The sequence below is a fragment of the Cryptomeria japonica genome, chromosome 4, assembly GCF_030272615.1.
Source record: "Cryptomeria japonica chromosome 4, Sugi_1.0, whole genome shotgun sequence".
NCBI lineage: Eukaryota > Viridiplantae > Streptophyta > Pinopsida > Cupressales > Cupressaceae > Cryptomeria > Cryptomeria japonica.
Genome location: NC_081408.1, coordinates 316,122,258 through 316,148,148, shown reverse-complemented (window position 1 = coordinate 316,148,148; position 25,891 = coordinate 316,122,258). Strand labels below are relative to the sequence as shown.

The following is a 25,891-nucleotide window of genomic DNA, read 5'->3' as shown; positions in this document are numbered from 1 at the left end:
TTCCGTAGGAGAGGGCCGACAACTTTCCGAGTCTAACATCAAAGGCATTTTACTGGTACGCACTGCATTAACCCATTAGTCTTCCATAAAATCGTGATCTTTTTTTTCCCATTTCTCACTATCTTTGTTGATTGATGCAGAACATGATGGCGGCAGGAACCGATACGGCTACCCGCTCGGTGGAATGGGCGATGTCCGAGCTGATCCGCCGCCCTCATCTGATGAAGAAAGTGAGAGAAGAAGTGGATGCAGTTGTGGGAATGGAAGAGAGAGTAACCGAATCTCATCTTCCTCACCTCAAATATTTACAAGCAGTTGTAACGGAAACTCTCCGACTGCATCCTCCAACGCCGCTTATGCTTCCTCACGCATCTCCAGACAGTTCGAGGGAAATAATGGGGCATTTCATTCCTCCCAATTCCCATGTCATGGTGAATGTGTGGGCCATAGCAAGAGATCCAAATGCGTGGGAGAAGCCGCTGGAATTTGATCCGGATCGCTTTGTGGACAATCCTGTTCATCTCGATGGACGAGATTTTCGAATAATACCGTTCGGTGCAGGAGGAAGAATGTGTCCGGGATATAATCTGGGGCTTCGTATGATACAATTTGCACTTGCAAGCTTTGTTCATGCATTTGATTGGTCGCTTCCATCTGGTGAAGAAGTCCAAGATTTGGACATGAGTGAGAAATATGAAGTCTCAATTCACAGGAAAGTTCCTCTCAAACTCTTCGTCAGTCCTCGTCTGCCTACCCATCTTTATAACAGTCAACAAAAAGCGGGTCACATGTAATCATTTCCTCGCAACTCGTGTCTTTGCTCTTTCAACATCCATTACTTCCTAAGCTCACATATCTATTGTTGGTATTAGTTTTAATAGTAACATTGTATATATGTGAGTGCTTCTTAGAACATGGTTCTAGCATATATCATTTATGTATTTTAATTGACATTTTATTACATTTTAAATTTTCCACTTTTTACAATATAATATATATAATTTGTCATAAGTCTCCATAAATTAGTCAACTATCAATTTAGCTTTAACAAAATATTTGAATAATGTTATACCTAATTATCATTCATTTGTTTATGTACATATATAAATGGTACACATACAAATGGTTGCTATCCCTCTTCTTTAAGAATTTTCAATTTATGTGTACAATAAAAATGAGGTAAATTTGAAATCATACTTTTTAATTTTATAATCATTGTTTAAATCTATAAAATATTTTTTTCAAAATAGTTGACATTGGCATTGCGCAATGGTTAAGTTGTGGTATTGTTCTTGTCATCAAGATTCAAACCCCATTGAAATATTATTGTTGAATATTTGAACTGGAGATGAGGCCCCTCATTTGTCACTTCATTCATTCGTAGCTTTGGATCAAAAGTATCCAAAAAATATTATTAGATGCATTAAATGTGAGATTATGCTTCTTTAACAACCATCATAGAAAAATAACAAACAATGTAACAACCATCATTATGGAACCTTCATATTAAGAATCTAATAACTAGAAGAATGCATGCAAACACTATATGGTAATTAAAAAACCATGAACTAAAACCATCCAAACTATGGCACCCAAATATTTAGTTAAAAATTTAATACATTATCTCCAAGATGATCTCATAGACTACATATTACTTCCACCTTCACCATAAACTCATCATATTCCACCCACTAACATGGGTGCACTATTCAACTCCATTATCTTCATTAGAAAATGCCTTGTGATGTGTCATAACAAGTATAATTCCCTATTAGAAATCTCTCATGTTTCATAGATGCTCTTACATTTTTTTTTGTCAAAGGCCCAATTTTTGTATATTTTAAATTTGTTTCAAAAAGATAATTGAACCACTTCTTTTAATTTGTATATGTCAAAGGAATCTACATCATTATAACTAGCTTAAAGTTATATGCTCTTTTAAGATTTTTCTTGGGCCAAACATGATCTCTATAATACAAAAATAAATTTTTCTATTCTATAATTCAACAATTATATTTTTTTGTGTTGTTGACATTAAAATATAAGGTATTGACACCTTTCCTAACATTACATATTTCTGTCATTTTTAGTAAAATGATTGATGAAAGCATCTAGACATATTTCAAAATAATACATAATAAGATGAAGTATAATGCAATTTAATAACATTAGTTACAATAGTATACTTTTATAATTTTATTACTAAAAGTAATTGTATAGTCATTAGATTCAATTTGATATTATTATCATTTCTTAATATCACAAGGAATTTAATATAGTAATATTATTTCATATATCTAACATTTTATGATCTATATGTTCATAGGTTTATAGGGGAGAGGACCAAGTACTTGAGAACCCCAACTTTGTGTCTCTAAAAATGTTATGTGGCAATTTCAAAAGACTTGGTTTTTTTTACAATAGTTTACTTCGCAAGACCCTTGTGCATAACTAATGTTTTAGGCCCACAACATCAAATTTGATGCCAAACAAGCATGCTTTTTGTTAAGGTGTCCAAAAAACCCTCCAAATAAAAAAGTTAGATTGATAGTTGTGCACTAAGTCATGTTTTATTGGTGTGCTAATGTGGCATCACATGAGTTGTTTCTTTTTAGATCAAAGGAATACATTTCATTCAATTATCAATACTCATGATTAACACTCACGACTTTAAACTCACCACAAGTAGTGCTATAATATTAAATATTTGGCATTAAATGAACAAATTCTTTAACAACTGTTGAAATATGCTCAACTAAATAACAAGAACAAAAATTCCTCTTACTAATACAATGTTTCAATAAGACATTTATTGTTAGAGTATAGACCCTTATGAAAAAGGTAGGTGATAAGTAAGCATTAAATTGCATCTTGTTAATATATAATGTAGCATCATATAATTTATTACTTTTTAGGTCAAATAAGTATAGTTTATTTAGTTATTATTAATAATAAACACCAACAATCTTAAAAGCACGACTAATAATATTATTACAGTATTTGATTCTCTCCTTAGAAGATAGAATGTGGAGATGGATAAACAAACTCAAAGTACAACTATTAGAACATGCCTAACTATTGGGTCTTCTCTTTTAAACACAAGAAAAAAATTGATCTTATCAATGGAATGTCTCAATAAAATATTTATTGTTAGGGTGTTATAATAGACCCTTGAAAAAAATGCAAGTAATAACTAAGTATTAAATTGTGTCTTGTTAATGTATAATGCAACATCACATAAAGTTTTTACCTTTTAGATTTGGTAAGTACAATTCATTTAATTATTAATTATAAACAACATTGACAGCTGAAAATCACAATTAATAATACCAATAGAAATACAATATTTAATCCTCTCATTAGAAGATATAATGTGGGCATGAGTAAAAGAAACTTAAAGTACAACTATTGTAACATGCTCAATTGTTAGGTCTTCTCCCCTCAACAAAAGAAAAAATATTCCTCTACCAATTCAATGTATCAATGACACATTTATTTCTAAGAGTCAGAATAGAACCTTGAAAAAATAGGTGATAACTATATATTGTTTAGTTGTGTCATGTGAATACATAAGATAATATCGATCATTAATACTTCTTTAAATCTAATAAATATAATTTATTTAATTATTATTAATAATTAACACCAAAAACCTTAATATAAGCAAATAATACTATTAGAAACACAATATTTAATCCTGTCATGTGAAAATGAATAGAACAAAACGACAAACACAATATTTAATCCTCTCCTTAAAAGATGGAATGTGGAACTGAGTAGAAGAAACCCAAGGCCCGAGCTTGAAGTTGCAGCATGGGACATGTGCCGCATTAATTGGCTTTCCAGCGTTAACAGTTACACCTATTTCGAGCTTTCAAAATCGAACTTCGTTGAACAAAGTTTCAGACAAAGCAGCATTAATGGAGAGACCTAGTCTCAGGACACGCGTCGTCATCCAGTTCGATTTTCTGGTCTCCGTTTAAGCCTATTCTCCTATATAACTCAACCTTTTTCCAAGCATTAGTGGAAAGCCATTACTGTAAGGACATTAGCAGTAAGATCTATGGATATTTCTCAGCTTTTTTTGTTCCTCTTTTCATTCTCAGTTTCAGTAACACTTCTAGTCATAGCACTGCTAACTTGTCTTTATTTTTCAATGAAGGAAAGACAAAGGCAAAGCTGCCGCCGGGGCCACGAGGGCTGCCTGTTTTGGGTAGTCTGCTGGACCTCGGTTCGAATCCCCACCAGTCTTTTTATGCCCTTTCCAAGCGCTACGGCGGCCTCATGTATCTCAAATTAGGCACTACCACCGCCATTATAGCTTCCTCCCAGGAGGCCGCAACTGCCATTCTCAAGACATTTGATTCCGATTTCTCTAACAGGCCAAAGAACGGTGCGGCAGGAGCGGATATTCTGGTGTACAATAGAAGCGACATCACCTGGTCTCCCCAGTGGCCTTCTCTAAGAAAGCTCTGCATTTTCCACCTCTTAACCCCCAAATGTTTGGAAAAGTGGCAAGAGTCCCGAGAAGAAGAAATGGCGCTGTTACTCGCCTCCATCTTTAGACTCCGAGGTACTGCTGTAAATGTGGGAGATTTTATCAATGTCTTCAGTTCTAATGTTATTGGACAGATGACGCTCAGGATGAGACTCTTCGATGAGAACAACACAGAGGCCGAACATTTCCGAGAACTAATGGACGATTTCCTAAGGACCGCTGCTCGTTTTAGGATTGGGGATTTCATCCCTTTCTTAGAGCGGATTGGCTTGGGTGGGTCTCTTGATGAAATGAAGAGCGTGCACAAGCGCCTTGATGAATTTCTTGTGAGGAAGATGGAAGAACAGAGGATTAGGCCTCTGCCCACTGAGGACGATGGCAACACAGACTTTCTACAGATTCTCCATCAACTCAAATATAATTCTGTAGGAGATGAGCAACAGCTTTCCGAGTCTAATATCAAAGGCATTTTACTGGTACGCACTGCAACCCATCAATCTTCAATAAAATCGTGATCTTTTTTCCTCGTTTCTCACTATCTTTGTTGATTAATGCAGAACATGATTTCGGCGGGAACCGACACGGCTACCCGCACGGTGGAATGGGCGATGTCTGAACTGATCCGCCATCCTCATCTGATGAACAAAGTGAGAGACGAAGTGGACGCATGCGTGGGAACGGAAGAGAGAGTAACAGAATCTCATCTTCCTCAGCTTAAGTATTTACAAGCAGTTGTAACAGAAGCTCTTCGACTGCATCCTCCAGCGCCGCTTATGCTTCCTCACGCGTCTCCAGAATCTTCAAGGGAAGTAATGGGGCATTTCATTCCCCCAAATTCTCATGTGATGGTGAATGTGTGGGCCGTGGCAAGAGATCCAAATGCGTGGGAGAAGCCGCTGGAATTTAATCCGGATCGCTTTGTGGACAATCCGGTTCATCTCGATGGAAGAGATTTTCGAATAATACCATTTGGTGCAGGGCGAAGAATGTGCCCGGGATATAATCTGGGGCTTCGTATGATTCATTTTGCACTTGCAAGCTTTGTTCATGCATTTGATTGGTCGCTTCCATCTGGTCAAGTACCCCAAGATTTGGACATGAGTGAGAAATATGATATCTCAATTCACAGGAAAGTTCCGCTCAACCTTTTCGCCACTCCTCGTCTGCCCGCTCGTCTCTATAACACCCAACAAAATGCGGGCCACATATAATTGTTTGCTCGCATCTCCTCTCACCCTCTTTCATAGTCCGTTCATAAAGCTCACATATCTATTGTTAGTTTAGGTTTTAATAGTAACATTGTATATATATCATTGCTTTTTATAACATGGTTCTAGTAGTGTATATTTAAATAATAGTTATATCATGTGCATTCTTTTTTTTCTATAGGCTTTCTACAATGGTAGCAAGGTCTATTGGAGGTCAAGGTCTATTGGAGGTCAGCACAATTCATGCAAGAAGAAATAAATAGCAATTCACCATATAAACTAGAAATTGGGTTTGATGTGTTTTTAATTGCAATGATATTTGTAGACTTTTATACATAATTTTTTCTAAACATAAGTTTACTAGTAACAATGCATTATTTTTATACAAGTAAGTTGTATGGATGATGCCTTTAGTGTAAATTTAATTTAACAAATTTATATTTGGAGTAAATGTGGATTATTTATATATTTCAAGTAAGTTGTATAAATGATGGTTTACGGAGTGTGATGTAAAAAGTTAGCACACAATTTAATCTAGAAATAGTTATTCAATTTCGTCGATTGCAGAAATTTGATGTCTTTAATATTTTAAAATTTTCAATTTTTACAACATAATATATATATAATTTTCAGTAGTACACCATCTTAACATTGTGTCTCTCAAAATCATATGTAAAAATTTCCAATCACATCTACTTTCTATAACAACTTATTTGGCAAGTCCCTTACTTATAACTAAGGTTTTAGGTCCACATCATCACATATGATATCATATTATCATGCTTTTTGTTGAGGTGTCCAGAAAGGCCCCAAAATAAGTTAGGCCAATAGTTGTGCACTAATTCATGTTTAATTAGTATGTTGATCTGTGACATCACATGGTTTGTTTCATTTTAGATCCAAGGAATACATTTCATTTACTTATGGTTACTCATCGTCAACATTAACAACTTTAAAATCACAACTATTAGTGTTATATTATTGAAAATATTGGACATTAAATCAAAAAATTCTATTACAACTATTAGAATAGTCTTGATTACCAAGTCTTTTCTCCTAGATCCCCTTGCCTTTAACTTCCTAAAAATATATCTTTGTTTTGCTTAATCTCCTAGTACCATTCTCCACTTGAAATTTTTCATTAAAATTTAGAAAATTATTCCTTCTTTTCCTATGGCATTTATTTAAGAAGTTAGGCAAGACTATGTTGTGTCTCTTCCTCATTTCAAAACTCTCAAATGTAATATATCTAAAGAAAAAATTAGTGTCTTTAATAAATTGTTATGTAATAGTGACCTAATCACCAACAAAGTGAATGAAGGTAATGCCAAAGTCATCATTAGCAAGCATGACTTCGAATCTAAAATGCTTTATCCTCTTTTCAATTCTAGGAGCTACAAAATATTTTCCCACAATCCTTGTTCTAAAGTTAAAAAATAAATAAATCAATTGTCTTTCTTATTGAAACCATAAGCTCACCTACATACAATTTAGCATCTCACTTTGCCAAATTAATCTATCTTCTCATGGGAAAATATAAATAGATGTGTTATATAGGGTAGGCCATACTAGTAGATATGAGAGGTTGCTACAGTGTTATATGGACTTTCTTGTGCTACAATAGATACTCATTACTATAGTCACTTTAGTCATTATAATAGCTGATGGGAAATACACTTATCTACATGGAGGACTTGTACATATTATCCAATCGATGTAGGAGAGAAGGATTGTCAATGCATGGGGATGGAGAATGATAGTGCATCTCTATGATGATCTCAAAAAATATGTATACTATGGGACATACTACTTCACAACTTATGCATAACTCTAAAGTGTGGGCATTGATGCACAAGGATAGTGGGTTACCCAACTAAGGTTACTTAGGTATCTCCATGAGCACATGCTTATCAACTTCAAAGACCATGGAAAAGTAGAGATTTGATGTATTGGAGAGTGGTGTTAGATAGATTGGTGCTTGAAGACATCACATGAAGGCCTTATATGATGATGATGGTTTGGTCAAAACACACACATTAGATGGTGAGTATGTATAGAGATCAATTTTTCATCAGTCAAAATGAATACATTGTCATACCCTTCTACTATGATTGACTGAAACAACAATTTGGTTAGGTACAATGAGCTCAATGCCCAATATCAATGTACATGTAGTCAATATGTAATGTAGCAAGACTAGGTGAGAAGTTATATGTACATATTGAATTATATGTTTGTTGGTATTTTGGATATGTTAATATGGTTTTGTCATTGATGTCAACACCTATTAAAACTTATCAACTCTGGCACCTTGGAGAATTGGTTATGTTCACCGACAAGCAAGTGACTTATGCAGAATCACCAGTATCTGGTTCACTGGCAGGATATATTGTTCACCAGCACTTGGAATGACATGGAAAACACTTGGTTATGTTGAAGACATCGTTCAGACACTTTGTCTTGGAGATTTGTTCATTGGTATATTCGTGTTTGCATATTTGGTGTTACCGACAAATAGGTCCAGAATAAGCACCGGCAGGCTTATCTATTCCAGATCAGCACGACATGCTATGGAGATGATTTATTATTATTTTAAATGCGTTAAGCCGACATGTTGAATCGGTTATTGATTTACTTGTAAATTGTTTTTATTGTAATATCTTTTAGAGCCGAACTACTAAAATTGGTCTTAGGTTATGGTATATATGTAAGATCTTATTTGTAAGATTGATATGTGATTGGGAAAAGGAATTGTAAGAAGGTATATTCAAGAATAAGAAGAGCTTTACACGTAGACACCATTTGAAGGTGAAGCAAGGTTTTTGTGAAGGCATATCAGAACTACACCGGTACTGAATCCAGCATATGAAGATGCTATTTTAAGCAGTACATCATTATTAGATTTAACCATCCAATTGTAGTCAGTGTGAGTCCTATTTGTGTTTGAGCAGTGAGCTCTAGGTGCTTGGCCTTTCTGCATGTGCAGACCCCATTTGTATACACATACTATCTGCAGTAGGATCATCTGATTGTGGGTAAGGTTTCCCACCCTGGTTTTTCCCCTTACAGGGTTTCCACATACAAATATCGGTGTTATGTGTTGTGGATGTTATTGTATTTCTGTTTCATGCATTAATCTTTACCGGTATTGCAATTAACTGATAAATTGTCTACCAGCATAAAGTTTGGTTTACCGGTACTAAGCATTAAGTTTGGATAAGTTATTTTTTGAATTTATTAGACAACTGATTCACTCCCCCCCCTCTTAGTTGTCTCCGGGACCTAACAATGTTGTATGATTAGTTTTCGTTTTAGTATACATGATGAAATTGTTGGCAATTGACACTCATTGGATTCATATATTGTCATTGATGGCAACACGATTCTGTAGAAGGAATATACCGACAGATACCAGCATAGGAGGTATACACTGACAGACACCAACATTGGAGTAATTAGGATCATAAACGACACTGACATCCAACACTTCAGTGAAGTTGACATCAGTGAAGCCGACATCAGTTTGGGATCCAAAAAGTTTTATTTATAATAATTTTTTAATTATTATATAGACCCGACATTGAATATATTTTGTAACGTGTTGTAAGCCGACATAGGGCATATTGTTTGTAACGGGTATATAAGTCAATTTATTAGGTCATTGTGATATAGGTATGTGTGTAGAACAATGTGAAGAAGAAAATGATGCGAAGGATATGTATGTAGATCATTTGTATGCGAAAGTTATATCATGCAATGATATGTAGATGGTTTGTAAAGCATTCTTAGAGAAAAGGGGATACCAGTAAAAGGGTTTAGGGTTTATGAACTAGTACAGAACAAAGCTATAATCAAAACTCTTTTTGGCATTGCAGATGCATTTTGTGAGTTCACCATTACTGTTTTATCTCAGCAGAAGCTTGTAGTCAGTGAGACTCTTTTGTGTTGATTAGTGTGCCTTCCTGCATGTGCAGGCCCCCATACTAAGTAATATCTTTCATATGGCCAGTGAATTGATATTGTGGGTCACAAATCCCAGTGTGGCTTTTCCTCTTTGAGGTTTTCACATATAAAATTCAATGTGTTATGGTGTTCATTCATGTGGCTGGTTTATTTATTTCATACTATATGTTTCTTCATTTACTGGTTTATATGTGTATGTTCAAAAGTTAAAATCTTATTGTACCAGTAGAACATTGATTTATCCCCCCTCTCAGTGTTTTTGGATCCCTTCAATTCCAATAGAAATATCTAATTTCGTATTTGTCTAATTTCTTGTAGTTGGCACATGTGGATGGTGTGATGTTGTGGGCCATGTCATCAAAGGGATGGTCTCATCTATAAGAACCTAATGATTAATGTGGGCTAGTCATGAACCACATCGTAGTGTAAGGAGACATGAGCATATATTTGATCCCATTGCATAGTTGAGAGAAGACTATGGCGAGAGAGTAGATCTTGTATAGGCTGTGATGGAGTGAGTATGGGTTGTGAGAGATCAATTGCATCACAAGAACATGAATATTAAGATAGAGGCACTAGATCTTGGATGCATTTTACAAGGGATAGAGGTAAGGAGTCAATGTAGGAGTCACTCATGATCTATGGAATCATATAAATGCTCCTCTATTCCACAGTCACCAAAACCAAGACTCAAGGGTTCTAATAGCCATCACTTGTAGGATGATGATATACATTATGATTGTACACCACATTTTGTTGCACTGGTGTTCTTGTTGTATTTCTTGTATCAAAAGCTATTGTATACATATGATATTAATATTTTTATGATATTCTTTACATAGATGTCACATGTGATTTAATGCAATATAATGTGTTATAGTGTTTTGATTAAATGTAACAAAGATCGTAGTATAACATAATGATGAATATGTATGTCTAATTTAATACAACTCTGATTGATTAAACACCCTAATGAGATTTCTTAATGAATGCTATAATGCTTAAATTTATACATCTGTGATCTAATTTTAAGCAAATTATTGTAAATGTTTACCTAAATGCAACAAGTGATGTTGTAATGTACACATGTTAAGGTAAATGTTAATGTGATATAGCTTATTGAATTATATGCGAACATAAACAATGTAATTTTTAATCTATGAAAAAAGAAACTATAAATGAATTCAAGACAACCAAAATTTTGTCATGAAAGAAGCATTGCAAACTAAATACAAAGAGAATCTAATTATCTAACATAACATGCTTTAAAGATGAAAATTCTAGCATAGCATTTAATAAAGAAGAAAGAAAGAATATTAAGCATAGAATCTACATAGATGCATGACATTTATAGGTTCCTTGAGAGGTGTACCACAAATTTCTACTAATTTGCAAGCACCTGAGTCATAGACTTCAATGATGATGTATGGTCCAAACCAATTTGGGATGAACATTCCTTTTCCACTTGGTAGAGTGTTTACGTTGCATTGGTTCTCATACAAAGCGAAGTCACAAAACAAAATTGAATGTTGAGTAATTTGGCATTGTAGTTTCATTGCATAGTAATAGGCACTTGAAGATGTTTGAGAGTATTTATACATTGTTCATCAAGTATTTCAACTTGTTGAAGGCATTGTTTGTTGGCATTATGTTGACATTGATGTCAACCAGTATAGGAAGGCTACCGCTATAAGAGATGTATGTGAAACACTGTCATTGTTGCATACCAGTTGTGATGTCTTTGATATCACCTAGTGTTGCAGATCACCGATAAGGTAAGGGAGAGAATGTCATTCAGTATAATGAGTAGTGGAGTCATCGGTACAAAATTTAGTGCTTGACTTGTGTTGAAGATATGGATAGGTCACTAGTAGAGTCTATCACTGGTAAGGAAATGGTATCAACTGGTAAGTGTTGTGTTGACAATGAGTAGTTGCCAACTGAAAAACTTATGATCGGTGTACAAGCAAGGTGAGCAAGATACTTGGATGTTGTTTGTTATGAAGGAGCAGAATGTTATCAGGAATCACATCAACACCAGAGGAGAAGGATGCAGAACAATAGGAATCCCACAAGATAAAGCTGTAGTCACCATGTGAAGAGATGACTGACAGTGAGTGTGCCCCACACTGGATCACATGTGCTTGTTTGAAGATATGCTACACAAACAAGGAAGCCACATGAGTGCATTGCAAGATGCAGATGACAAGGATCCACTACCACTAGTAAGTGGAACTTATCTCTTATTATGCATAACATGCATCATAATTCTGTGAGATAAGGAAGAAGAGGTAAAGGAAGGTGTTTGAAGGCGCACACCGGATCTACCGATGAAACAAAAGGATGCCTCAAGTGCATGAAATCAGGGTTATGCACTGGACCGACAAAGTAGGCATGATGAGTTGCTAGGATAGATGAAGAGTGATGGATTTGTCACTTTGACAAACTGGTTTAGATATGGTTCTGGCTGATGAAGAGGAAGGCAAGGCTGAGCAGATGTAGACAGAGGATAATGGATGGATTGAAGATGGAGTCAGTTAAGTTTGATGACATGGTGTCATCAAGGTGTTTACCGGTATGTATGTCCACCAATAATATAGACAAGGTGCGGATGTAGAAGACTCCCATCTGATAAGGATGTGCATAAGGAAGGTTAGAAAGAGTGCTGACCAGTTGAGTGTTCCACCGGAAGAGAAGCAGAGTGCAAGGTTGATGACAGACCAGTTAAGGGTTTAACTGATAGGGTTAATAAACCGGTAGATGAACTCGATAATGGAGTTGGTTGGTGATCCTATCCATACTGACAAAAATGATCTAGCAAAGGTGGATGCCGACATAGTGGCCACGTGGAGGTGAAGTGACATGCATGCATAGGTTTGCATGTTAAGTCGGTGACGTATCACGCGGCGAGGTAGATGGTGACAGGTCAACATTTATGTCGACTGCGAGATTCACGGGATGTGTAGCAGAGTTTTGTGGCTCGAGGTCAGGAGGACAAAAGAGATCCAACTCAGACTGATTGAGAAGATCGAGGTAGGTGAAGGAAACCGCGAAGCCATTCTTGGTTATTGACCAAGAAATCCACTGACAAGTTAAAAGGAAATTGCTAAAAATAGAAGGCGTGATCAGGAAGGCATGACAATGGCAGGATTGACTGATGAGTTACAGTTCATCAATCTAGGCAATGAGATCTGATGAGATTTGATTGGATTTGGTTTTCCTCGAGGTCAATGAGGAAACCATAACCGCCCAAAATTTGAATTGGCTTTTGGTGGGAAAACCAATTTATAAATATACAAGCCAAAATTGATGAAGGTTGCCACTGGATGAGAGAGTATTTCTAATGAAGGAGTGAAATAACTCAAGTTCTCATCAAGAAGAAGAAGAAGAGTCTGAGTGTGAGGAAGAAAAAGGCTGAAGTGTTCAATTGACATCAGTGAGGTTACCGGTAGTCAACCATTGAGTCTGATAGAGGAGAGAACTGACAATGACCATACTGATAGAGAAGAGTTGCAAAAGATTACAGAGAAGGAAAGCATAGAACCGGTAGAGTGTAGTACCGGTGGAGAGCAGTGGTGTAGCAGAGAGAAGAGTCGGTGAAGAGACATACTTGAGAGTTACAAAGTTCTTTTGTAACAAGAAGATAACTTTGGTATAAAAAACCTGATTTTTTAATCACTGAGTTGGAGCTCGATGCAGGGGTTGTAGCTCCTTGGGTTGGTTCTCCTTGGGTTGGTGCCCTAAAATCAGGGGTTGGTGCTCCTTGGGTTGGTGCCCTAAACATTATAATCAGAGATTCATTATGAATTTGGATTGGAGCAATAGACTCTAGCAGCATTTCTCACTAAGTTTTTTCCCATCTTGGGTTTTCCTCGTATATGCTGGTGTTATGTGATGTCCCCTTTATGTGTGAGTGCATTTGTGTTAGTCTCCCATCTAACCGGTAAGTCTGAATTCAGTTAGATCTATTAACTGATATACTCACATAGGATAGGTAAAGAGAAAAGTTTGAGAACCACTAATTCACCCCCGTCTCAGTGGTACATTGTGTAACAATTGGTATCAGAGCCTAGGTTCTTGGTTGATAAGCTTTCTCTAGCTTAGGTAGATTTTGTCTTAAGGACACAATGGTTTGTTTAGTTTCAATCTGTGCTCCAATTTTTGATGGTTCAAACTTTTCCATTTGGAGTTGCCGAATGGAAATCTACTTGTCCTCCCTAGGGTTTGACGTGTGGATGTCTATTGTAAATGGTTGCCCTAGTAAAGTCAGTCCTCCTGCCGATTCAGATGCAGAAAGAAGAAACTAGTGTAATGATGCAATAATGAAGGCTAAACTTTGTGGGTTATCAGATGATATCTCCTCACAGGTGGACAGATGTAGTTCAATCAAAAGCTTATGGGATAGACTGAAGAAGCTCTATGGAAACGAGCCTACCATTGAAGAACTGGTTTGTGAAAATAGGCTGAGAAATGCATCTCATGTATCTACAGATGATGAAGGTAGATCTGCTAGTAGCCACAACAATGATGAAGAAGGAACCCACCTCTTCAGGGCTCAAGAATCAGAAGATAAGAGACACATATCTGAGAATGATCATGCAGATCACTCCTACTGGCAAGATGTGTTTGGCAGTGATAGTGATGGGGAAGAAGAAGAAGAAGAAGAAAAATTTGATCTTGAAGGAAAACTTGTTAATGCTCCTGAGGAACTTAGTAGAGTAAGAAATGAATACAAGATATTCAAGAATGTTGTTGTTGTAGAGCAGACCCAGTTGATCAAATGCCTTGAAGAATCTAAGAAATGTATCTCAGAGTTGAAGACTCAAGAAGAAAACACCAAGGAGTGTCGGTGTAAAGATCTAGCATCTGAGGTAGAAGTAAAAGATAAAGAATATCAAGAGCTAGTTGGAGAAATGGAGATTCTTTGAAATGACCTTGAGAAATGTTAGGATGAGCTCAAGGTAAGAATCTGGTTTGATGGCAACAATGATGCCTTGGACAAAATGTTGAAAAAGAAAAATCATGCCAAGGACACCGAAGGATTAGGAAGTGGTGTCGGTGAATGCTCCACCAGCAAGAATGTCCCCCACAGTGACATTTTGTTTGTCTTCTCAAATGGAGAAAACAAGGGAAAAACCTTCACTATTAGGAATACTCCCTAGAAGAAGGTTGATCTAACCACAACAAGTGAAGACATGCAAATAAGGATGAAGACCAGTGCTGCAAGAAGGATAAACAATCCAGATCCCAAAGGAAAAGGGAAGATGGGAGAAGATAGCTTCACCAGAAGAAGGAATAGAGGAAGACATCAGAGAAGACCTCCTACCAGAATAGGATAAAGAAATACTACTGCCCACAAGACAAGACAAGTGTGGAAGATGAAAGGTTCAGATGGAATAATTTCTCAGCATGAACAACCCAGGATCCATCCCTAGAGAAGAAAAAATGGAGATACTAAAGCGGTAAGATCTCCCCATGCATGACAGAATAAGTTTGTAAGTTTTAAGTCTTCCTTCTTTGGTTACCACTTTTCATGTAATGGTCATGGCCATAGGGAAGAAGAATGTAGAAATGGATCTAGAAGGAATAATCTATGATCTCACTAATATCATGCAAATGAGAAAAATGTATCAAGGAGTAGATACATGCATATCCCCTCTCCCGGTTATGCAAATAGTTTGTGTTATAACTGCAATAGATCTGGCCATAGAATTTATGAATGCACGAAGAAGAACTCACAGTTCTATGGAAACCAGTGGAACAATCATGCTCAATATAGTAGCGGTTATAGAAGATATAAGCATCAAAGATTTGCATGGAACCAAAGGAGAAATGTCCCTGCAAGACCAAGAGGTCCACTGGTTCTGGTAGACGGTTACAGTAACATGACCATAAGAAGATGGTCTAACCGGTAGGTTAAAAGGTTTCCTAATCATGAGGTTGGGATGGATGTTGTGTGCTACTATATCACTACTTCTGGTTGTGATGTAGAATCTGAAAATGAAAGAACCCATCAACAAAAGAAGGTAAGACCTTCTCTCAAGACTAAAATTGGGAAGAAAAGTGAAGTCATGCAGGTATGGAGGAAGAAGCAAGAAGATGCAACCATGGACCGACACTGTGCATTCAAAGAACATGTGATATCTCCTAAGGCTTAAAGGAGATGCAGGATCTTAGGGGGAGTAGTACACTAAACTTATCATTCACCCCCCTAGTGGAAGAGGACACATGGAAGAACAAGTTGCTGCTGGTATGAAGGAAGAAAATGAGATGATAAGTGTGCATAGTGGTGGCGTTGGCTACACATCTACATATCAGAGTTGGATCACTAAGTTGCATGTGTCAATAGATGGATATTAACAATTGGAATCAGATGCAAAGTGAGACAAAATGTTAGGAGTTATAGGAAGGTGCTCCGGTAGTGATAATGGACTGATACAGGAAATTGATATGTTTAGGATGTTACTAGTAATAATGCTAACATGTACTTGCAAGTTATGTAAGACAATGAGGCTGGAGATCACTGCATTAGACCTGGTAGCATGGAATGAGGAGTTTATGTCTCAAGTGGTGTTGATGAAGACCTAAATGACATATGATGGCCTAGTTGTTGATCATGTAGACATGCATATTTTTGGGCTAACCGGTTTGATTTATGGCATGATAATGATATTGTATAGCATTGTGTACATCCAAGTTCATGTCATAGGCTACGGTGGATATAATGGAGCTAAAAGATCCATAGATGGTCACATATGCACAACTCAACCAATATATTTGATTGATTGGAGCCCCGGTATTGGACCCGACAGGCAATGAAGACCTGAGATGTATGACTCAGGGGGAGTTCAAGTACTTATGAAGCAGAGGCGACATTCTTGAACTTGTGACGGTACTGACTGCCTAAACTGCAGATGATGAAAATTTCTATAGGAATACCCAAGAGAATTTCATGGTTAAGGGTATCTACTTTTCATTTAGTTGGTTGTATTCATAATACAATCACATTTGATTCTAAATAAATATGGGATCAGACAGGGGAAGATGCAGTTTGATCGACAGGTAAGTAGTATTCACTGACACATCCTTTTGCAATTGAGTTCTTTAATAATTATTATTAGATTTGCATGGTCAATTGGTTTTAGTTGATGTTTGAGTGCTCCATCTCAAGTGTTGTGACTTGAGGAAATATAACAAGTATTGGTTGAAGGAGGAGAAGCATCCAGTAGAGCAAAAGGGGAGAAAAATATCTGACAAGTGCGTAGTAAATATAAGGAGGCGAGAGACCCTGAAAGTGCCCTTTGCCATTGTTGTCAAAGGGGGAGAAAGATTCTGTAGTATACCGCATACTACATGTGTGAGAATCTATGGATTATGTGAAGGGGGAGAGTTGGATCACACAAAGGGGAAAAGAGATTATGCAGTATGTTGGATACTAAATGTGTTGGCATCAATGCTAAAGGGGGAGATTGTTGGCATTGTGTTGTCATTGATGTGAACTGGTATAGGAAGGCTACCGGTATAAGAGATGTATATGCAACACTGTCATTGTTGCATACCAGTTGTGATGTCTTTGATATCACATAGTGTTGCAGATCACCGGTAAGGTAAGGGAGAGAGTGTCATTCAATACAATGACCAGTGGAGTCATTGGTACACAAGTTAGTGCATGACTTGTGTTGAAGATATGGACAGGTTACTAGTACAGTCTATCACTGGTAAGGAAAGGGTGTCAGCTGGTAAGTGTTGTGTTGATAGTGAGTAGTCGCCAACTGACAAGCTTATGACCGATGTGTACAAGTAGGGTGAGAAAGATATGTGGATGTTGTTTGTGATGAAGAGGCAAAGTGCTATTAAGAATCACATCAACACCGAAGGAGAGGGATGAAGAACAACATGAATCCCACCATATAAAGATGTAGTCACCATGTGAAGAGATGATTGATAGTGAGTCTGTCCCACACTAGATCACATGTGCCTGTTTGAAGATATGCTTCACAAATAGGGAAGCCACATGAGTGCATTGTAGGATGCAGATGACAAGGATCCACTAGTACCGGTAAGTGGAACTTATCTCCTATTATGCATAGTGTACATCATAGTTCTTTGAGATAAGGAAGAAGAGGTAAAGGAAGGTGTTTGAAGGCTCGCACCAGATCTACCAGTGAAACAAAAGGATTCCTCAAGTGCATGAAATCAAGGTTATGCACTAGACCAAAAAAGTAGGCATGATGAGTTGCCAGGATAGATGAAGAGTGATGGATTTGTCACTTTGACAAACCTGTTTATATATTTTTTGGGCTGATGAAAAGGAAGGCAAGGCTGAGTAGCTATAGACAAAGGACAATGGATGGATTTAAGATGGAGTCAGTTGAAGGTTGATGACATGGTGTGATCAAGGTGTTTACTAGTATGTATGTCCACCGGTAATATGGACAAGGTGCAGATGTAGAAGACTCCCATATGATAAGGATGTGCATAAGGAAGGTTAACAAGAGTGATGACTGGTTGAGTGTTCTACTAGAAGAGAAGAAGAGTGCAAGGTTGATGACAAACCAGTTAAGGGTTTAACCGATAGGGTTAGTAAATCGGTAGATGAATCCAATGATGGATTTAGTCTATGATCCTATCCATACTGACACAAATTATCTAGCAAAGGTGGATGCTGACACAGTGGCCACATGGAGATGAAGATGCATGCATGCACAGGTTGGCATGTTAAGTTGGTGAAGTATCAGGCGACAAGGTAGATGGTGACAGGTCGACATTTATGTCGACTGTGAGATTCATGGGATGTGTAGCAGAGGTTTGCTTCTTGAGGTCAAGAGGACAATAAATATCTAGATCAGATTAGTTAAGAAGATCGAGGCAGGTGAAGGAAACTGCGAAGCCATTCTTGGTGATCAACTAAGAAATCGCTGACATGTTAAAAGCAGATTACTAAAAATAGAAGGCATGATCAGGAAGGCCCAACAATGGTGGGATTGACTGATGAGTTATAGTTCATCAATCTAGGCTATTTGATCTGACGAGATCTGATTGGATTTGGTTTACCTTGAGGTCGATGAGGAAACCCTAACCGCTCAAAATTTGAATTGGCTTTTGGCGGGAAAACTAGTTTATAAATATGCAAGCGAAAATCGATGAAGGCTACCACTGGATGAGAGAGTATTGCTGTTGAAGGAGTGAAATCAGTCAAGTGCTCATAAAGAAGAAGAAGAAGAGATTGAGTTTGAGGAAGAATGGGGTTAAAGTGTTCAACCAACATTAGTCAGGCTACTGACAGTCACCCATTGAGTCTGACATAGGAGAGAACCGGCAATGACCATAGCGGCAGAGAAGGCAAGCATAGAATTGACAGAGTGTAGTATCGATGGAGATCAGTGGTGTATCAAAGAGAAGAGAGAGCCACGAGAATGCAGAACCAACAAAGTGCAGAACCGACAGAGATTTGTAGAGAGAAGAACCAGTGAAGAGACATACTTGAGAGTTAAAAATTTCTTTTATAACAAGAAGATAACTTTTTAATAAAAATATGATTTTGTAATCAGTGAGTTGGAGCTTGGTGCAGGGGTTGGTTCCCTAAACATTGTAATCAAAGATTCATTGTGAGGCTGGATTGGAGTAGTAGACTCCAACAACATTTCTCACCGAGGTTTTTCCTATCTTGGGTTTTCCTCGTATATGTTGGTGTTATGTGATGTCCCCTTTATGTGTGAGTGCATTTGTGTTAGTCTCCCATCTCACTGGTAAGTCTGCATTTAGTTAGATCTGTTGACCAGTATACTCAAATAGGATAGGTAAAGGGAAAAGTTTGAGAACCACTGATTCACCCCCCTCTAAGTGGTACATTGTGTTTAACATTGTTTTCTATGATAATTGTCATCAAAGATGCCCTTGAGAGAAAATCACATTGAATGAAACTCTAATTCTAAAGGCATAATCATATCAACACCATAAATGAGGTCATAAGGATTAGTACCAATAGCTATACAAATAATAGTTCACAATGGGTAAGTGCACCAAGATGGTGAATAGAAAAGTGGCCACATGCAAACAAAAAATGAAATTTCTCATAACCCTTGCGTGTTCTATGAAATTCAAAAACATGCTAGGCTTGGTAACACCAAGCCTGGCCAAAAATAATTAAAAAAACAAAAGGTTCCTATTAAAAAAACAAGTTCCTCAAAACCTGTATAGGTTTTGAGGAAAAATTTCTCATAACCTATACTAGTTATGCAAAAGTAGAAGTTTTGGCCTTAGTTCTGCATAACTTGTACATGTTATGTAGAACTAGGAACGAAAGAAGAAGAAGAAGAGAGAGAGAGAGAGAGAGAGAGAGAGAGAGAGAGAGAGAGAGGGGGGGGGGGAGGGAGAGAGAGTTCGAGACAAAGAGAGAAGGGGATAGGAAGAGAGGGAGAGAGATAGGGAAAGAAAGAGAAGGGAAACAGGGTGAGAATAGGATTGAGAGAGAGAGAGAGAGAGAGAGAGAGAGAGAGAGAGAGAGAGAGAGAGAGAGAGAGAGAGAGAGAGAGAGAGAGAGAATGTGAATATGGGTAGAACAAACTCAAAGTACAAATAGTAGAAAATGTCCAACTATGGGTCATGTCTTCTAAACACAACCAATACAATGTCTCAATAACACATTCATTGTTAGTATGTCATAATAAACCATTGAGGAAAAGGTAAGTGATAATTGTTGATCCTTAAAGTTGACACCTCAAGGAAACAACCTTATGGGAAATTTTGTGAATGGGGACAAATAGCGCTTCATAGAACAACCTCTGGGATTTTAGAAATTGTCTCTTCGTTCTTGGTTTTTGGGAAAAGGAAAAGAGGACATAAGCATAAGTAAATTTAATCTAAGGCGATGTGCCAAAGCTTTTACAACACTTTAATTCCCCTTTAGAAAAAATAGAAACATGTTGTTAGCATTTGGCATTATAACTAACAATGGGAGATTGTTGGCATTTCAATAAGGATATTGAGAAGGTTGTTGATGATTATGGATATAATTGATTAAGGATGTTTACTGTCTTGATATTATTTTTTTGTCATTGATGTCAAGAAATTGATTTTCTAATTCAGTATGATGTTGCCATATCTTGAGAAGTATGATTTGAAGAGTATAAAGATGTTGGTAAAAGACATAGAAAGATTATGATGAATAAGGGGATGAATAAGGTATTCAATGGGTAGCTATTACCGAGTCAGACAATGATGAGATCATGATGTTTAGATTGTTTTGACATCATACATATGTTGTAAATTGTAAGGTTAATACTATACTATGTTACCAAGCAAATAACCTAGTCAGCAAACCCTAAGAAACCTAGTCGGTAAACCCTAAGGTTATCACTATCGGTTAATGAAGGTGGAATGTCTACCAAGTGAAGTTTAGTATTCACTGAGTTGTTACCGAGTTGTAACCGAGCTATAACAAAATGCATTAAATGTTTACATGCGTTATTTAATGAAGGAAGCTAATGAGCTGGAACTGATTAAAAGATTGGTATGCCGTGCATGAAGTTTGTTAATGAATCTATGGCAAAGGAAAGTCGGCATGCAGATCTACAGCGTAGATTGAACCGCAATACCCTAGCACATGTTCCAAGAAATGTATGCAAGTTCCAAGGCAGGGTAAAACATTTTTCAGATCGAAAGATGCATTGAACCTAGACAAGATTGAAAATTTGATGGCTATGATTGATCATGGGAAATGTGATCAAGGAGATTAAGTGGTTAGCTAATTGTTTATAAATAGGAAACTGTTGATAAACAATGCATGTGGGCAAGTGTATGCATAGGGATGCTACATAGTGATTACCGAGCATAGAAGCTTGAAGACCTGTTTGAATAATAGAGTATAGAAGCCCAACAGATGGACAAGATTAGTTCTATGTCTAGATTGTATTGAACAAATAAGAATCTACTTTAGCATTTTAGATGTGAAGTTGCAGATAGATTTTTATTACTGTTATTTTGTGAAAGTGACAGAAAATCTCAACACCAAGTGGACTTAACAGTCTTATTTGTAAAACCCTCTAGCAAGGTGACATTCTGATTGAGTGTTTGAAATCCTTTAACAAGGTCACTTCTAACAAAGTGAAGATCCTAACAGATCTGAGGGAAATCCCTTAACTAGGTAACATCTAGCAATGTGTTTGTAATCTTTAACAGGATTTGCTTTTAACCGAGCATACTCTAGAAGAGTATATTTCTTAGTGGGTTCGAAATCCCACAGTGGTTTTTCCCTATTTGGGTTTCCACGTTAAATCTAGTGTTATGAGGTTTATGATGTTTATATGCTTTTGAGTTTGTATGTTTAGCAGTTTTGGTTATATTACTGAAGTATATGTTACCAAGATTGAATCTGATGTTTTTATGGAAGATTAAGTTTGTATGATTCACCCCCCCCTCTCATCTTGTTGGCTATTGGATCTGTACTTATATTAAGTATCAGAACTATCAATTGGTATCAGAGCTATGGACTCGAGAAGAAAATTTTAAAGGCACTTGAGTTAAAGATCCAAAGATTTATAAGAGGGATGCACCGAAGCTGAACAAGTCTAGTTTCTCTACATGGTAGAAAAGAATGAAGCTGCATCTATCAGGAGTTGGAGAATATGTTGTATACTATCTGGAGAATGATTTTGTTACACCATGCACCTATCCATTGACCATGGAAGAGATAAAGGCAAAGCAAGAACATATCCAAGCAATGATTGAAATAACATCTGCATTGATAGACTCAAAGTTTAATGATCTAGAAGGCTGCAATGATGCAAAGGCAATGTGGGATAAGCTCATATCAGTGTATGGAGGAGATGAACATGTTCAAAGAGCAAAAGTAGATAGTCTAAGGGGACAACTTGAATCTATGAGGATGAATGAAGGTGAGAACATAACTCAGTACAGTACAAGACTAAAGGAGATTGTCAATCAAATAAAAGGAGCAGGTGGAACTATTGAAGAAAAGGATATAAAAAGTAAGTTGTTAAGAACCCTTCTACCAGCTTATGCAATCCGAGTCTCTGTAATCAATGAATTAAGGTCTATACCTAATATGCCAATTTCTTTGATAACAGTGGATCTTCGGTAAATAAAGTTGAATCTGCATTTAGTTCTTTTCATCTTGATGAATCTAACATTTACAATGAAAGAAAGTATAAGTGCTCTGAAGGAGATCATAGTGGAGCAAGTGAAAGATTTCGTAAGAACATGGAAGAAGTACACAAACTGTATGAGGAAATTAGAAAGCAAGAAGAGTTTGAAGCACTATTAGCCAGAAGGTTACTGAGAGGCAAAGGTAAGTATAAAGGAAAACTACCTTTGAAATGTTTCAATTGTGATAAAATAGGACATATAGCTTCTAACTATCTTGACAAAGATTCTACTAAAAAGAGAGATTACCGAGATGACAGATAGAAAGATAATCATTACAGAGGACACTGAGATTTTAGAAGAAGAGATAGAAAGACATGCTTAATAGCTGATGAAGAATCCAATGATGATAAATCAGATGAAACTGATACAGAGGAAGTTGTTTATGTGGCTATCAAAGATGGATCAGATGAAGAAAGGTATGAAGAAAAAGCCCTGATATCTCACATAAACACTAATGATTCTTGGATCATAGATAGTGGATGCTCACATCATATGATAGGTGATAAACACAAGTTTGTTATGTTAGAAGATTATGATGGAGGCTATGTTAGATTTGGTAATGATGCACCTTGTCTGGTGAAAGGTAAAGGATCTATAACACTTCTTGACAATGCTAAATGTAATGATGTTTATTGGGTTGAAGGTTTGAAATACAATTTGTTGAGTGTAGCACAGCTAAACAACACAGGTTACTGAATAGAATTTCAGAAAGGAATTGTCAAAGTTCATGAGAAGAATGGAAAGTTAGCTGCTACCGAGACACAAACAAAAGGTAATACATTTCATCTTGACTTAACTCAGAATAAGTGTTTGTATGCAAAGATAGATGATACCTGGTTATGGCATACAAGGTTTTGTCATGTAAATTTTGATAATCTGATCAAAATAAGTAAGAAGCACCAAGTAAGAGGTCTATCGAGTCTTGAAAAACCTGAGAATGCTATGTGTCGAGGATGCCAGATGGGTAAGATGACAAGATCAAGCTTTACAAGTAAGTCTTACACTTCTAAGGGAATTTTAGATCTTGTGCACACTGATCTTTGTGGTCCTATGAAAGTTCAAAGTTATTATGGTGATAAATATTTCATATTATTTGTGGATGACTATTCAAGGATGATGTCAGTAATGTTTTTAAAAGAAAAATTAGAAGCTTTTCAAATGTTTAAATGGTACAAGGCAAGAGTTGAAAATGAAACATGAAGACAACTGAAATGTCTTAGATCAGATAGAGGAAGAGAGTTCACATCTGATGAATTCAACTTATTCTGCAATGATCATGGTATTAAAAGACAAGTCTCTGCACCGAGAACTCCACAACAAAATGGAATAGCTGAGAGAAGAAATAGATCTATTGTGAATTGTGCTAGAACACTGATGATTGAAAAGAAAGTACCACAAACATTTTGGAGAGAAGCAGTAAGCACAACAGTTTACACCCTAAACCGAGTACAATTGAAGAAAGGTACTTTGAAGACACCATATGAAATCTGGTATGATAAGAAACCTAATGTAAGTTATTTTAAAATCTTTGGAAGTAGATGCTATGTTCACAAAGATGATAGAAATGGAAAGTTTGATTAGAAAAGTGAAGAAGGAACATTTCTAGGTTATTCTTCTAGAAGCAAAGCATTTAAATGTCTGATCAAATCATCTAACAAAATAGTAGAAAGTGCAAATGTGAAAATTGATGAATTTGTAGAAAGAAATGATAAAGGAAATTCCAAGGAACCAGAAGACTATGATGAATTTGTCTATGTTCAACCGATAAGTCTTACCGAGAAAACTGTTGAAGAAAATGAAGAGAATATCCAGTTACCGAGTGATAAAGAAGATCATATAGAGCCTACTGAGCCTGTATTAGCCAAGTATGTCAAAAGACATCATGCAACAAGTCAGATTATAGGAGATAAGGATGATCCAGTGATGACAAGGAACAAACTGAGACAGAACATATGTTTGATATCTGAATTTGAACCGAGAATAGTGAAAGAGGCATTTAACAGTGGAGATTGGATAAATGCTATGATAGAAGAGATTGATCAAATCAAGAAGAATGACACATGGACACTAATCCCAAGACTGAAGGACAAAAATGTAATCGGTACAAATTGGATTTTCAAAAACAAGCTAAATGAAAAAGGAGAGGTCATTCGAAACAAAGCAAGACTGGTTTGCAAAGGTTATACTCAAGAAGAAGGAATTGATTATGGTGAAACTTTTGCACCTGTTTCTAGACTTGAAGGAGTAAGAACATTGTTGGCATATGCTGCTTTCAAAAACTTCAAGGTATATCAAATGGATGTTAAATCTACTTTTCTGAATGGAATATTAGAAGAAGAAGTTTTTATTGAAAAACCTGAAGGATTTGTTGAAGACAAGAATAAAGATCAGGTATGTAAATTGAACAAAGCATTATATGGTTTGAAACAAGCACCTAGAGCATGGTATGAAAGATTGCACTCTTATTTGATTAAGATTGGTTTTATAAGGACAAGTGAGAACAACAATATGTACATGAAGAATGATGAAAATGGAATACTGATCTCAGCCATATTTGTTGATGATATTATATTTTGTGGAAATGACTCTCTATGTAAGAACTTTGGAAATGAAATGAGCAAAGAATTTGAGATGTCATTAATCAGTGAGATAAAGTATTTTATAGGTTTACAGATATTGCAAATGAAAAATGAGATTTTCATTACTCAATCCAAGTACATAAAGGAAATCTTGAAGAAATTTGGAATGGAGGATTCAAAACCAGTAAGTACTTCTTTGACTACCAACTATAAATTATCAAAAAATGATGAATCTGCATCTATTGATGAGACACTTTACCGATCCATGATTGGAAAGCTACAATATGTTGTTCACAATAGACCAGACATAGCACATGCAGTAGGTATAGTTGCACGATTCTCTGTAGATCCTAAGGAAACACACATGACTGCAATCAAAATAATTTTTAGATACTTGAAAGGGACAGAGGATTATGGATTAGTATATCAGAAAGGAAATGATTTTGATTTAAAAGTTTATACTAATGCTGATTGGG

General features: G+C 36.4%; 2 protein-coding genes across 2 annotated transcripts in view; both read left to right on the top strand.

Moving 5' to 3' along the window:
- The window catches only part of LOC131034771 (flavonoid 3'-monooxygenase CYP75B137), a 1,864-nt gene extending 896 nt beyond the window's left edge, over positions 1-968 (top strand). Inside the window, exons 1-2 of the mRNA XM_057966348.2 lie at positions 1-55; positions 141-968. The exon at positions 1-55 is cut by the window's left edge and continues 896 nt beyond it. Coding sequence (XP_057822331.2) covers positions 1-55; positions 141-794 — 709 coding nt within the window. The 3' untranslated portion in view covers positions 795-968. The remainder of the gene's footprint in view (positions 56-140) is intronic.
- Positions 969-1,174: 206 nt separating this feature from the next.
- On the top strand, positions 1,175-5,709 carry LOC131034773 (flavonoid 3'-monooxygenase CYP75B137-like). The gene is made up of 3 exons (XM_057966350.2): positions 1,175-1,179; positions 4,107-4,974; positions 5,056-5,709. The coding sequence occupies exons 1-3, from the start codon at positions 1,175-1,177 to the stop codon at positions 5,707-5,709; spliced, it is 1,527 nt and encodes a 508-aa protein (XP_057822333.2).
- Positions 5,710-25,891: the final 20,182 nt, after the last annotated feature.

Bases quoted from the DNA above. Each gene is read 5' to 3' on its own strand.
- LOC131034773 (XM_057966350.2), top strand. The intron at 4,975-5,055 runs GTACGCACTGCA...TGATTAATGCAG, and splicing joins ATATCAAAGGCATTTTACTG to AACATGATTTCGGCGGGAAC.